The sequence below is a fragment of the Corythoichthys intestinalis genome, chromosome 6, assembly GCF_030265065.1.
Source record: "Corythoichthys intestinalis isolate RoL2023-P3 chromosome 6, ASM3026506v1, whole genome shotgun sequence".
In the NCBI taxonomy this organism is placed as follows: Eukaryota; Metazoa; Chordata; class Actinopteri; order Syngnathiformes; family Syngnathidae; genus Corythoichthys; species Corythoichthys intestinalis.
Genome location: NC_080400.1, coordinates 57,828,539 through 57,844,762, shown reverse-complemented (window position 1 = coordinate 57,844,762; position 16,224 = coordinate 57,828,539). Strand labels below are relative to the sequence as shown.

The window sequence follows — 16,224 nt, the reverse complement described above, 5'->3', positions numbered from 1 at the left end:
ACATTGTGGTGACCCTTTGTTTAGCATAATTCACTTTCCGTACTTGTGTGTCCATTTGGCCGAGCGTGTTACCGGCTACGACACAGTCACGTGACAGAGACACTTAAGAGCCGCGCGCGTTCCGGCTTGAATAGAGAGTTCACAGAGAGCAGCAGAGCTACAGCGGCTGGACACAGCAATTCGAGCTAACAAGACTCTTAACATTGCATACCGCTTCAACATATTCAATAGTATTTAGTTTTCATTCATTTTAAATTAATACTCTGTCCGAACAAGCTTAACAGAGAATCCACACCGTGCCATCACACATCAAGCAGATGAAGATGTAACTTTTTCTCCGCAGTGACAAAAACAGCTGACTGTGGCCCAAGTAGGTAGGCTACACTACATATGGAACAATGAAATTAACAGTTCACCTGCTGTGGCCTGAACGCAGTCTCACACTTTCGTCCTGGTGCGCATGGACTTGAATTGCGTGCCCGCTTGTGCAGTCCCTCTTTTTTCACCTCTTTTATCAACACCATCGTCGTTTTGGGGCTTTTCGAAGAAACTTCGGACACTCAGTTGCCTTGATATTTTTCCGAGTAAGGCCAACGACGTCATGCATCAAGAGAGACAATAGCTAATTAATATGCTCACTCGCCACCCTGTGGTCTGGGGTGTGAATTGCAACCTGTCAAAATGACAGATGGACTTCAGTTTTTTCCGTCACCGTTTTAAAAAATCGGTCACCGACGGAACGGAAAAATCGGTTAACGCGCCCCCTGATATATATATATATATATATATATATATATATATATATACAGGGGTGCACATATTTTTTTTGCCCAGGTTCTCAGAGGAGGACCTGGCGATGTGACTTGGTCCTCATTGAGCTTGAGAGCCGACCCGCCTGATGCGAAAAAATTATGACAAGCTTTACTTAGAGCCAATTACCTTTAATTCATTATATAAACAATTAACGCTTGATTAACATCAACTGGCACAACAAACTTGCCATTACTTTGAAGTGAAAAGTAAAGGAATAAACATAAAAGCACTAATTCAAAATAAAAGGCATTCATATGCGACTCCCACATTAACTCCAAGCCTTTGTAAAAGTGGGATGTCCTCCTCATAAGAGCTCATTGAACGTGCATGTTTAGCTTTGTGAAATGCGAGCAAAAACACATTTGTCAGTTCATGGCACTTTTCTTCAATGACTTTTTTCCGCCACTTGTCCATAGGGCGAGTGGGGTCCTGTCTTGACATCGATAGTTTTCTTAATTGCCACATGCTCTGTTTTTTTCGTGCTTTTCAAAGTTTGGATGGCTAAAATTCTTTGACCCTACATAAAATGCGCTGCTCTTATTAACGACATTGGGATTCTCACGGCAAATGTTGCACCACATTTCCATGCAAGCAGCATTTGCTTCTAGCCATGGTACCTCCTGCCGCCACTTTTCAGCAAAAGTCCTTTTTTCCGGTAGCTCCGGTGACGTCTGTCTTTTGACGGGGGTGGGGAAACACGGAAGTAATTACTCATGGGGCCTGCCTCTTTGACATTTCGAGAAGTGATTTTCTCGTGTCCGCCGCAAATACAGTGGTCAGCCATCGGTACGCAAAAGCGTATGGAAACCGTTGAGGCCCAGCGCATTTGTCTACCTCCAGTACGCATGCGCGCATGTGGACCACTTATGTGCACCCCTGTATATATAAATGAAAAAGCAGTTTCTGCTCATGCACCCCTCTTTAAAATAAACTGCTGTATTTTAAGCCAAAACAGCTGTTGTGTTTGATAGAACAATATGTCTGTATGCTGCATAGCAGATTCATATAGCGTTTTATGCCCCCAAACTATTTTTAATTTGTCCGTTTTACCCTGAAGACCCCCGTTTACAGATGTCGCGCAACCGCTTTTGTTTCAACCCAGCCATAAAACAAAGGTAATTAATTATATTTATTATTCAAAATGTCTATCATTTTTAGCTTACAATCATTAATTGACGTCTAATATTTCGTTAAAAAAAAAAACGACTTTAAGAAATGATTCACTCGCATATTTTAAACTTTTAAACAAATTACGTGACAATAAAAAAAATGGCGTCTGTATAAAAGTCACGGATATCTACCTCATACCTATCGCTTAATTGTATTTTTTTTTTTTTTTGTTACTGTCGCATTTTTTCCGATACGTTATGATAAATAATCGAACCAAACAAAGAAAAATTGAAAAAAACGTTTAAAAGGGTAAATATATAAAAAAGAAAATCTCGACCACTCCTTGATGTCTGCGATTTCTGCATCCCGACCCTTGTTATATGACCATGTTTCACACATATAATCCCCCAAAAATCTAGCTGTGGCCATTCACAGCTGTGTCTTGACACTCATTGATACATGCTACATGGAGTTTTTGGATCGAAACAATGTAAGTACGCGATAGTATCGCGTTAAAGTAATGGCGTCTGTAATTCTGCTCTTGCGTGCTCTCACCTCCAGACAGGGTTTTGCTGTTTAAAAAACTTCAAAACAAACCAAAAAAAGCCCTCCTGTTCAAAATTTTTCTTCCCCCAGAGAATTTAGATTTTAAGATTTCCAATGATGTATCACACATGCATATCGGACAATTTTGAAATTTGGTCAAATTGTGGGTCTCAGAGCGGAACTTCGAGTCACCTGAGTGCTTTCCGCCATATACACTGCTGGCCAAAAGTATTGCCATCCCTGCAATTCTGTCAGATAATGCTCGATTTCCCCTAGAAAATGGTTGCAGTTACAAATGCTTTGGTAGTAATATCTTCATTTATTTTGCTTGCAATGAAAAAAAAAAACTAAAAGACAATGAAAAAAAACACATTAAATCATTATCATTTTATACGAAACTCCAAAAATGGGCCGGACAAAAGTATTGGCACCTTCAGCCTAATACTTGGTAGCACAACCTTTAGACGAAATAACTGTGAACAACCGCTTCTGAAATCCATCAATGAGTTTCTGTCAATGCTCTGCTAGAATTTTAGACCATTCTTCTTTGGCCAACTGCTCCAGGTCTCTGATATTTGAAGGGTGCTATTTTCAGATCTCTCCACAGGTGTTCTGCGATTCAGGTCTGGACTCATTGCTGGTCACTTTAGAAGTCTCTAGTGCTTTTTATAAAATCATTTTCTAGTGCTTTTTGAAGTGTGTTCTGGGTCATTGTCCTGCTGGAAGACCCATGACCTCTGAGGGAGACCCAGCTTTCTCACACTGGGCCCTACATTATGCTGCAAAATTTGTTGGTAGTCTTCAGACTTTGTAATGCCATGCACACGGTCAAGCAGTCCAGTGCCAGAAGCAGCAAAGAAACCCTAAAACATCAGGGAACCTCCGCCATGTTTGACTGTGGGGACCGTGTTCTTTTCTTTGAAGGCCTCATTTTTTTCCCCTGTAAACTCTTTGATGATGCCTTTTCCCCAAACGCTCTACTTTTGTCTCATCTGACCAGAGAACATTCTTCCAAAACGTTTTTTGGCTTTCTCAGGTAAGTTTTGGCAAACTCCAGCCTGGCTTGTTTATGTCTCTGCGTCAGAAGTGGTGTCTTCCCGGGTATCCTACCATACAGTCCCTTTTCATTCATACGCTGACGGATAGTACGGGTTGACACTGTTGTACCCTCGGACTGCAGGAGACTTGTTTGGATGTTAGTCGAGGTTCTTTATCCACCATCCGCACAATATTTCATTGAAATCTCTCGTCAATTTTTCCTTTCCCTCCACATCTAGGGAGGTTAGCCACAGTGCCATGGGCTTTACACCTATTGATGACTCTGCACACAGTAGACAAAGGAACATTCGGGTCTTTGAAGATGGACTTGTAGCCTTGAGATAGCCCATGCTTCCTCACAATTTTGCTCCTCAAGTCCTCAGACAGGCTATGGTTTTCTTTCTTTTCTCCATGCTTAATGCGGTACACACAAGGATACAGGACAGAGGTTGAGTCAACTTTAATCCATTTTTATTGGCTGCAAGTGTGATTTCGTTATTGCCACCACCTGTTATGTGCCACAGGTAAGTAACAGGTGCTGTTAATTACACAAATTAGAGAAGCATTACATGATTTTTCAAAGGGTGCCAATACTTTTGTCCGGCCTATTTTTGGAGTTTTGTGCAAAATGATATATCTTTTTTCCCCCATTCACTTTTGTGTTATTTCATTGCAAGCAAAATAAATGAGTATATTACTCCCAAAACATTTGTAATTGCAATCATTTTGTGGGAGAAATTGTGCATTATCTGACAGAATTGCACGGGTGCCAATACTTTTGGCCATAAATATATTATATATATGTATGTGTGTGTGTGTGTGTGTGTGTGTGTGTGCGTGTGTGTGTGTGTGTGCTTGTGGGTGTGTGTGCGTGTGTGTGTGTCTGTGTGTATATATATTTAGAAATCACTTTACATATACAAAAAAAGAACTAAAGGGTGACAGTTATCGAACTAGCTGCCCGGCTTTACCGGTGAGCTGTCCCTTATTTTGCTCTCAGAGAATTGGAAACCCTAATTTCAAATGACACGTCACATGCTGGACCCAGGATTGAGATCTGCCATCAATAGGGGAAAGGATTCCAGGATAACTAGCTGCTGCAAGATGAGTTTTTGGGAACTCTCAAATTGAATGTATAAACTGGAGAAAACCTTGGCTGTTACCATACAAATACTGTATATCCAATGAAGCGAAGGTGGTACATCAAAATATTTTACATCAAATATTTAAAACTTTAAAAAAAAATTCTCGCTAAATTTCTCGATATTAATGATGTGTGCTTTCTGTGGAAATGACATGGAAACAATATTGCATTTATTATTTATTAAAAAACAGAACAATACTGGACTGCTTTGGATTTTTGGCCCCTATAATTTGAATTTAAAAGACATTATTTGATGCGACATTTACACAAGAGATAATAGTTTTGAATATTTAATCAATTTTATAATTCTTTATGTTTTTTAGTCACAAACAAATGTTTGCAAAGAAAACTCCTATATTTGCATTTTTCCAGTCAGAAAATAGATTTGACACTGAAATCCATAGACAAAGACTAATTAGCTTATTAAAAAAATAAAAATAAAAAAGTAAAACATTGATGAGAATATCTGATGTTTTTTCCCTAAAGCCTCCGGTTAAAATTTCTATATTATTTTTACCTGTTAAACAGTATATATATAACTGTTTAACTGTCTATATATATATATATCCACTTGCAAAGCATGTAGAGGTCTGTAATTTGTATCATAAGTTCTCTTTAACTGTGATCTAATACAAAAAAAACAGAAAATCACGTTGTATGATTTTTAAATAATAAATTTGCATTTAATTGCTTGAAATAAGTATTTGATACATCACAAAAATCAAAACTTAATATTTGGTACAGAAACCTTTGTTTGCTATTACAGATACCAAACGTTTCCTGTAGTCCTTGACAAGGTTTGCACGCACTGCAGCAGGGATTTTGGTCCACTCCTCCATGCAGATCTTCTCCAGAGCCTTCAAGTTTCGGGGCTGCTGCCGGGCAACACGGACTTTCAGCTCCCTCCATGGATTTTCTATCGGGTTCAGATCTGGTGACTGGCTAGGCCACTTCAGGACCTTAAGATGCTACTTACGGAGCCACTCTTTAGTTGCCTTGGCTGTGTGCTTTGGGTCGTTGTCATGCTGGAAGACCCAGCCACGACCCATCTTCAGGGCTCTCACTGAAGGAAGGAGGTTGTCAGCCAAGATCTGGCGATACATAGCCCTATCCATCCTCCCCTCAATAGGGTGCAGTCGTCCTGTACCCTTGGCAGAGAAGCAGCCCCAAAAAATGATGTTTCCTCCTCCATGTTTCACGGTTGGGATGGTGTTCTTGGGGTTGTACTCATCCTTCTTTTTTCTCCAAACACGACGAGCTGAGTTTAGACCAAAAAGTTCCATTTTGGTCTCATCCGACCACATGACCTTCTCCCATTGCTCCTCTGGATCATCCAGACGGTCAGTGGCAAACTTCAGACGTGTCTGGACATGCACTGGCTTCAGCAGCGGGACCTTGTAGGATTTTAATCCATGACGGCGTCATGACGGCATAATGTGTTTCCAATGGTTTTCTTCGTGACTGTGGTCCCAGCTCTCTTCAGGTCATTGACCAGGTCCTGCCGTGTAGTTCTGGGCTGATCCCTCACCTTCCTCATGATGAGTGATGCCCCACGAGGTGAGATCTTGCATGGAGCCCCAGAACGAGGCAGATTGACCGTCAACTTGAACTTCTTCCATTTTCTAATAATCGCTCCAACAGTTGTTACCTTCTCACCAAGCTGCTTGCTTATTTTCCTGTAGCCCATCCCAGCCTTGTGCAGGTCTATTATTTTATCCCTGATGTCCTTACACAGCTCTTTGGTCTTTGCCATTGTGGAGAGGTTGGAGTTTGTTTGTTTGTTTGTTTGTTTGTTTGTTTGTTTGTTTGTTTGTTTGAGCATGTGAACAGGTGTCCTTTATACAGGTAACAAGTTCAAACAGGTGCAGTTACTTCCGGTAATGAGTGGAGAACAGGAGGGGTTCTTAAAGAAGAACTAAGAGCCGAAATATTTACTAGTTGGTAATGTATCAAATACTTATTTCATGCAGTTAAATACAAATTTATTATTTAAAAATTATACAATGTGATTTTCTGGATTTTTGTATTAGATTCCGTCCCTCACAGTTGAAGAGAACTTATGATACAAATTACAGACCTCTACATGGCTTGCAAGTGGGAAAACCAGCAAAATCGGCAGTGTATCAAATACTTTTTTTTTTTTTTTTTTTAATTACTGTCTTTAATTTTGCAATGATAATGTAACTTTGCTGATTGCTAAATTGTACATGTATATGTTTTTTTATTACTCTTTTATTTTGCAATGACAATGTAACTGTATGTGTCATTTTTTTTGTCAACTGACTGTTTTGTGAGTTTTTATGCATGTAAGTTTGAATAAAAACAAAAATCAAATAAAAAAACTATACATGAAATGTCAAAACAATTGTGACATTGTGACAATTGGACAGAAGGAGGCGGTAACGCTCCAGTATGTTGGCTGCCAATCGCTTTGAAACCTGAAGAAGAAGAAGCAGTAAAAGACAAGAAGAACAGAAAGAAGAAAAATACTCAATCTCTCCTGTCTGCGTTTGTGTCACTGCTAAAACGCTCAGTAATATCTACCTCCGCCTGCCGCAGAGCACCTCCTCTACTCTGACGTGAATGCTTTGCTGCATAGCCCCCCACCACCCCTGACACGGTTGCAACTCGCAGGTAGCAATCGAATAATTTTCCAAAATGTCCAAGAGGAAATGTATATTTGGATGCCAAGAAAAGTCTCCTCTTTTCACACTTCCAAAGGGCGACGCTCATCGTCAGAAATGGTTGGATTTTATTTTTGAAAACAACCCTCTACCCAAAAAGATCTGCTATGTTTGTTCATGGCATTTTACAGAAGACTGCTTTCTAAATAAAAGCTCATTTGATAGCGGACTGATAAGCAGATTATCGCTTAAAGATGATGCTATCCCAACTCTCAAGAGAACCGCAATGCAAACCGTACAGGTGAGTTGAAGTCATTGTTCGCCTTGCTTTACAAACATTACATTACCATTAGTATAAACTACCTAGTTCACACTGTGGTCTTACAAAATACAATATTTCATGTTTTAAAATGAACACTATCAAATTTGCAGAGGTGGGTCGTAATGCGTTACATACAGAAAATAGTATAGTGAAAATATGATAGTTTTACTAAGCCATACTTTTGACTTTTACTTGAGTAGATTTGTGAATAAGAAAAACTACTCTTACTCCACTACTTTGGACTAAAGTAGTTACATTTTTCCTCTTTATTCTACATATACAACAGTGGCTCAAACAGTTTCACCAGACGTTACAATTAGTGCTGGAACGATTAACTCGAGTAATTCGATTAGAGAAAAGCTTCAAATCAAATTTTGCTGCTTCGAGTATTCGTTACTACACTTAGCCTTATTGTAGGGTGACCAAACGTCCTCTTTTGCCCGGACATGTCCTCTTATTACGTGCTCTCTTGAGGGTCCGGCCGGGTTTCATAAATTCATGAAAATGTCCGTTTTTTATGATTTTTCACGGGACCAATTTGAAGAGAATCCCTCCGGCCGCTAGGAGGCAGCGCCTGCCTGCGTTGATGTGGCTCCGACTAGTAGGGGCAGGAGAAGGAGTACATCTTCTTCTTGTTTTTTGTTGGCAGTTTACCCTTTGTTTCATGTGGAATTACCACCATCTAACGACGGTTGACAGTTTGGCAATAAATCAGACTACAGCAAGGAGTTTTAAGACGTGGCTCCATACACCTTTCTGTAGGTTTCTCTCCTGTTAATGTCGATCACGTGTGTTGAATATTGGGTTATATGTGTAAACAGAGATGCAGTATATTGTATTAGTCTTGTATTAATTGTTCTGTGTTCGTGTATTTGGTTGAATGTTATTATATTTTAAGTTTTTTACGATAAATACGTATAAAATGGCAACTGTTGACTTCTGTCGGAGATTTGTACTGGCGTAATCTGGAAAATCCTGTTTGGTGTCGCATCGTTGCGCTGCCGATGATTGTAAACTTTTATAGCACAGTTTGATTTTGCCTCGCCCGGTAGCCGGTACTCGTAACAGGGTAGCTATCAGTGCGCTCAGCCGCGCTAGGCATTATGGGCAATGTAGTTTTGAACTGCTGCGTCTGGAAACATGCTGGTTGAATAGCTTGTCAGTTTATTTCGGTTATTGTTTGCGTACAATCTAGAACACTGAATGAGAATAAAAATTGAGTGGGAATAACAATTGTCGTGATAGTAATTTATAAAAATGTTGAGTTGGCACATAGCCTACCGTGTGTTCGTATTGACTGGACTACATTTCCATGGGTCTGCATTATATATATATATATATATATATATATATATATATATTACATATGTATATATATATATATATGTATGTATATATATTTTAATCATTATTCTTTTTTTTTTTTTTTTTTTTTTTTTTTTTTTTTTTTTTTTTTAGGAAGAATAAAGTAACCAGTTGAGTAAAAAATATTTCCATATAGTATATACTATATGGCAATAGGCTTATGTTTTTTTTTTTTTTTTAAATAAAACTTAGTTTTTCTAACCAGATGGAGGAGGCACACTTTAAATATATTAAAGTTATACAAGCATTTTTGAGTGGACTTCGAGTAAAATTCAAGTATCTCGAGGCCGGGCCGAATGTCCTCTTTTTTGGAAATCAAAATATGGTCACCCTACCTTATTGATTTGGGTGGATACACTGCCCTAGTGGCAACAGTGAATATGACATAACTTATTTAAGATTGCTGAATCCTGCTGCTCCCTGTTAAGACCAACATAAGGCAACATAAAAACTTATGTTGCCTTATGTTGGTCTTTTTTCGAGCTGTTTTTTTTTTTATGCATTCGTACTTTAGTTTATAGGTATATTTAGTAGGGCTGTCAAACGATTCAAATTTTTAATCGCGTTAATCACAGCTTCAAAATTAATTAGAAAATAAGCCATATTTTTCTGTAAATTATTGTTGGAATGGAAAGAAAGACACAAGACTGATATATCCATTCAACATACTGTACATAAGTACTGTATTTGTTTATTATAACAATAAATCAACAAGATGGCATTAACATTATTAACATTCTGTTAATGCAATCCATGGATAGAAAGACTTGTAGTTCTTAAAAGATAAATGATAAAGAAAAGTTATACAAATTTTATATTAAAACCCCTCTTGATGTTTTCGTTTTAATAAAATTTGTAAATTTTTTAATCAAAAAATAAACTGGTAGCTCGCCATTGTTGATGTCAATAATAATTATGGTGCTGAAACCCATAAAATCAGTTCCACCCAAGCGCCAGCAGAGGGCGACAAAACACAAAAAAACACAAGTAACAAGTGGAAATGACACTTAGCTGTCATTTTAATCTGTTTGAGCGGGGCATGTGTGTTAATTGCGTCAAATATTTTGACGGGATTCATTAAAAAAATTAATTAACGCCCGTTAACGCGATAATTTTGACAGCCCTAATATTTAGCTATGTTTTTGTGGGAATTTAAGGTAGCAGACTTTTGCAATGCAGTTTAACAAATTGATGTCCTCATTTAATTTTTTTTTTTTAATACCATTTGAGGCAATGCTATTTTATTTCATTTTTAAATGCATTTATTGCTCTTGTGTAATGAAAATGCAATAGCGTACCGCATGTAACACGTCACCTTTGCTCATTAATATTCATGACGTTAGCAACTGTTACCGGGGGGGTCAAGCTCGCGTTTGTCCCTCATGCTAGATGTATGTAAATAGTGTATGAATGAGAAGTTTACTGAGCTATAGCTACCAATTCTGTCCGAAAATGATTTCCCTGGTGCCAAATTCACTGGTAAAGATGTGGAAGAACATACAAATGTTCAGTTATAGAGATGGCTTGGTCTTGAAAAGAGCCGACCTGATTCAGAAGTAGCATATTTATCGACACCTTTTTCTTGTGTGCATTGCCTTACGCCACTGACAATGACATTCTCCTGTTTCAACAAGCTATCCTTTACCACCATATGCCCTGTTTTTCTTATATATGATATCCTCTGGTTATCTTAAGGCTCTGACTGTTCTTGGGGGCAATTTATATTGCTATTTTTGTGTAGCGATCGCAAATGCTACTGAGTGACAGTCAACGAACACTTTTAATGATTTCATTAATAAAAAATCTTAGTTCTATAATTTATTTACACTTCCCCCTTACTAAAGTTGTGTTTTTTACAACAGAAAAGGTAACAGCTTGGCAGTCAGATACCATTTTAATATTTTTTCAGGTGATTCATCGTCAGACAGAAGCAGCACAGCAAAACGCCACGCTAAAAAATAAGTAAAAATATAAAAATAGCTTACCTCTTCGTGGCAGGCAATGAATCAGCATTGTCATCTATAGGACCATGGCCCCCAACAAAATGTTTACTGCATATGAAGGTGAATGGCTTCACCTTGCTGGCGTTAAACTGGTCTTTTGGATGTCCGCAGAAGTTGATCCATTGTTCATTTTTTCCCCTCTGAATTTTTGGCTTCGGGAAACGTATGAAGAAAAAATCCTTCATATGTGGACGGTCATAATGTCTAGAGTCGTTTCTACAAGTACCATAGCAGCAGTGTTTACTTGGCATGTTCTTTTTTGAAAGATTCCCGGCAGAAAACAAGCAGTAGTAGCATGGGTTGTATGCGAGAGCACTTCTATGTTGACTCTCGTCTGGTTTACGATGGTGATGTCACGCAGCCTTGGAGTCTAAAAATAGTATTCGTGCTGTACGTTATTGGGGAAGCATTTGTAAATGTTGTCTATTATTGATTGTCTTTATTTAACTGCATATGTAAATGTTTTTTTTTATTGATGGCCGTTACATGACTACATTATTAAATGTTGTCTTTTATTGGTTGTCTTTGCATTTCCTACTAATTTTGGCACTCCCGTGACTGCATAAATTAGACACTGTTAACATTGCAGACAGAGGTTCCTTGATCAACAAACTTTTATTATGTAAATGTTGCTCACACTACTGCAGTCGGCAAATGTGTGACTGGTTCAGCGTGTGTCTACCCTACTTGAAACCTACCACTGTCATGTCTGACTGACTGTTTGTGTTGGACTGCTTTTTACCCTAGTTAGTATCATTTTGAATGTGCTATTTTACTTACTTCTTTTTCTTTTTTGTCAGAGGCCATCTGCAACGATAAGCTCCGCACCAGAACACAAAGCACATGCCTTTACTCCAAGCTATAGTACCTCGAGGTCTACACAATTGTCAGCTGGAACCTTGAGATTACAGCACTACCGGAGTAAAGGTAAGTTTTGTGTATTTGCATTATCTGCTGTTTTACATTTTACATGTACCGTACTGGTACCGTATTTTTTGGACTACAAGTCGCACCAACCATAAAATGCCCAACGAAGAGAAAAAAAACATATATAAGTCGCACCGGAGTAAACGTCGCATTTTTGGGGGAAATTTATTTGATAAAATCCAACAAATAGAACAGATATGTCATCTTGAAAGTAGGGCTGTCAAACAATTAAAATTTTCAGTCGAGGTAATCACAGCTTAAAAATTAATTAATCGCAATTCAAACCATCTCTAAAATATGCCATATTTTTCTGTAAATTATTGTTGGAATGGAAAGATAAGACAAGACGGATATATACATTCAACATACTGTACATAACTACTATATTTGTTAGGGGTGTAACGGTACACAAAAATCTCGGTTAGGTATGTACCTCAGTTTTGAGGTCACGGTTCGGTTCATTTTCGGTACAGTAAGAAAACAAAATGCAAAATATAAATGTGCTAGTTGTTTATTACACACCTTTGTGCTTTCAACAATAGGAACATTAGCCTATACAAAGTTAGAATTCTGCTCAAAAATAGAAAATACAATATTCTGAAATGTAGATATTTTGAAAAACAAAATAAAAATAACTTTGGCTAAGACTTTAAAATGAATATCTGATGTGCAAAATTTAAAAGAGTTGTTCCATCTATGTTCTTTTTTAATTTGAATTCCCCACCCAGAGGGCCAACCATCTTCCATGTTAACATTTAACCGTTACCCACGCTGCTCACTGCACTTCTGAGTGGTGCGACGGCCCTGGCAGTTTAATTGTTATCTTTTTTGAGACTGTCAGTCATCTGATCGCCGCGTCTGCCAGCTGGCTGCCTCCCCTCCTAATGTGGCGTACTTTTTTTTTAAAGAATTGACGCCGGACGGGCTAACGACGTCACCGCCGCTGACGGGCCACCCGAACGAGCCGCTGTCTGACATGTATTCATTATGCAGCGCTTTGTTTACATTTGCGGCAATAACGACACTTGCTTTATGGCAGCTAATCCGATACACGGTAATACGGCTCTGAGTAATACTATTAGGCCGTTGTTTGAGCTTGCATACCCGCGTGTGTGTTGTATTGTGCCTGAGTCTTGTTAAGCAAATAAAGGCAGCGTTAACAAAAGTCATCTGACCGCTCGTCATTTTACAGTCAACACTCAGAGTTCGCAACTTCTCATTTGACAGCATACGTGCCACGTACCTCCTCGCCAGCTGTTTGCGCGCTATTCATTCACCTGTGCATTTGATCGCTATTTTGTTACACTCCCGCTTTTTCGGTGAGGTATTTTGTGTTCATTCGTTATTGGATCGTTTTTGTTCACCACTGTAAATAAGAGCACCGCAGCAGTAGAGGTAAACTGCCGTTTTCGTTCAACCCGTTTTGTTTAGTGTAGAAGCCAGGTTAGTGGCTGTATTGTTTTTTTCTTTTTTACGATCAGGGTTTACTTAGCGGGTGGGGTTCAAGTGTAGTTTCATTTTGTTTGTTGTTTTGGCCTGGGCTTACGCTGAAGCCAGCTTCTTCCGCATTTTGTATATTTTGTTCATTGCGAGTTCGACTTGTGTGAATAAATTTGTGTCCAATTGCAACTTGTGTGCGTGTCTCGTTTTATGTTACGCCCTTAGCAGCCGTCCGTGGGACGTAAGAGTGGGATTATGGGAAGCATGAGCGGGCATTCCGCGCTTGCGCTAAATGCGTCAAAAATTTTAACGTGATTAATTTTAAAAAATTAACTACCGCCCGTTAACGCGCTAAATTTGACAGCACTTTACATTTCGTCAGAAACTCGTTCGGTACGCCCTCGTACCGAACCGAGGGCCCTGAACCGAAACGGTTCAATACAAATACATGTACCGTTACACCCTTAGTATTTGTTTATTATAACATTAAACCACAAGATGGCATTAATATTATTAACATTCTTTCTGTGAAAGGGATCCACGGATAGAAAGACTTGTAATTCTTAAAGGATAAATGTGAGTTTATATATTGTGACTAAATATTGCCATCTAGTGTATTTGTTGAGCTTTCAGTAAATGATACTGTAGCGATTTAACTTCTGCCCAAATGCATGATGGGTGCAACCATGCATGCATGGTTGCAACCATGACTGGGTGTGGTGCCCGCAAATGCTATATCTTCTCTGCGTTGTGTGCAATACATGGTATTAAGAAAAAGATCTTTTCCATTCTTCCCCATGTCGATTCCCACACTATTTATAGTTATTGTGTGAGAGATGTCAATTAAAAGCACGGCTGCACTGATTGCTTGTATCTACTCCACTCACTTGATGCTGTCTCTTAGCACTGTATATAAGTAAAACAGCACCATTGTAGGCTGTTTGCGGTAATGCGTGAGTGGGTTGTATGCATGTGAGTGGGCATGCGTTAATTGCGTGAAATATTTTACGTGATTAATTTAAAAAATTAATTATCGCCCGTTAACGCGATAAATTTGACAGCCCTACTTGAAAGGCAATTTAATATAAAAATACAATAAAGAATAACATGCTGAATAAATGTACAGTGTACAGTGCAGGAACAACGAAATGCGAATATACTGTCTTCACCAGGACGTTACGGCTCGGTCCTGGCTATACAGCGAGCTTAACTCCCAAATGACGATGCTGGACGTCCGTATAATTTGCTGAAACAATTTGGTCCTCGATACCAAACAGGTTCGCATCAACGTAGATAAATGATAATTAGGTGCTATGCTATTACAGCAATGATATAAACGGTTAGCATGCTAGCATTAGCACATCGTTCAAACAACCACACAACTGGCTCTAAGTGTCCGATCACGGGTGGAAAACACACAACAACAACAGAAAAGATGATACACACAGGTGTTGCCTCTGTAGAGATATTTTAAAAGCATAAACAATGAACGTAAGTTCGTAGCCGTGTTTTTCTCTCGCTAACTCGCCCACTCAGTCAGAGCTACGTAGCTGTCCGTCTTCTTCTGGCGTGTGAGCGCTCTTCTTCACGTAATCAAGTGCGAGTGCGCCCCCACGTGGGCGTGAAAGCGCCACAAACTAAAAGCATGCATTTCAATATAAAAAAGTCAATAATACAATTGAACATACAGTACATTGCCAAAGGCAGAACGCGAACGTGGCCATAGCTAATAAGAGTTATTAAAGTGCCTGTGACACGAAAAAGCATGTTTATTTCATAATACACGCGGTATTTTATGCCCCTGAATGATATGGACCGCTTGGATGTGTGTGGAAGCGATCGCTATATTTATTTAGTTTTTTGAATCCCGCGCCATGAAAATGAGTGACTTCCGGCTTCGGTCTCTCATTGGGGAGGAGGGCGCTGTGACGTGTACGGTAGAAGACGTTCTCTTCACTATACAGTGTACTGTTGTGTATGAGGACGAAGGATTCAGCTGATTTTGCGGATTAATACTTTTATTTTTTGCATCACGCCAGCCAAACGGCTGCAGAAAAATCATTTTGTATGCAGGAGAGGCGTATGCGCCTTTTTGGAGTTTCAAAATGTTCCCATTCACCGTGGATATTTACTGTGGGACCATTGGACGTACAAGGAAGTGAGTAAACATCTTGTTTTGTATTATGTCAAATACGAATACAGTGATTACAAAGTAAACACTATAAAATTCCTTTAAATAAAGGACTACTTACGTTTGATCATTGATAGGCATGTAAAAAGCTATCCTCATGTTCATTAGCAGTTAGCTGTTAGCACGTTAGCTGCACAACAACTCCAGCCACCCTCCTCCAGGGAACGAACTGTAAATTGCTCTCCGCCGGGCGGTTTGCCGATCCGCAAAGAAACTCGACAACCGGGTCGTCATGTCAAATAATCCAGGCTAGTTATGTGTGATTTTCCACTTCGAAGACTTTGAAACGTCCCTCGGTTCGGGTTAGCATGTCGGCTAGCTGTCACTCCTTCTGGTCTGTTTACATTCTCTGAAGCCGGGGAAGGGAAATTACATATGTCCGATTTAGGTGTCATAAAATATCGGTGTGACAGTAAAGGTGAAGTCGACTGTTTTGACCATTATGGAGTAATTTTGCCATGTCGTCTTGAATAAATGGATTTTTATTATTTTATATTCCATTTAGCACAAGATTGTTATTTGTCATGACCATGCCAATTATTTAGCAATTGGGGAAAGTACTTGGGTAAAAAGAATATCCTGTAAAAATATTGAAGTAAAGAGACAGAAACAATGACATTTTGCTGCTCTCTTCGTCGCGTTTTCCTCATTGTGAATAGTTCCCCCTCGACGGGCTGACTGGTCCTTCTCAAGCCATTTAT

At 39.0% G+C, this 16,224-nt stretch overlaps 1 protein-coding gene across 1 annotated transcript in view; it reads left to right on the top strand.

Moving 5' to 3' along the window:
- Positions 1-16,224, top strand: part of LOC130917124 (uncharacterized) — a 103,469-nt gene that overhangs the window by 54,397 nt on the left and 32,848 nt on the right. The window contains exon 3 of the mRNA XM_057838211.1: positions 11,766-11,892. Coding sequence (XP_057694194.1) covers positions 11,766-11,892 — 127 coding nt within the window. The remainder of the gene's footprint in view (positions 1-11,765; positions 11,893-16,224) is intronic.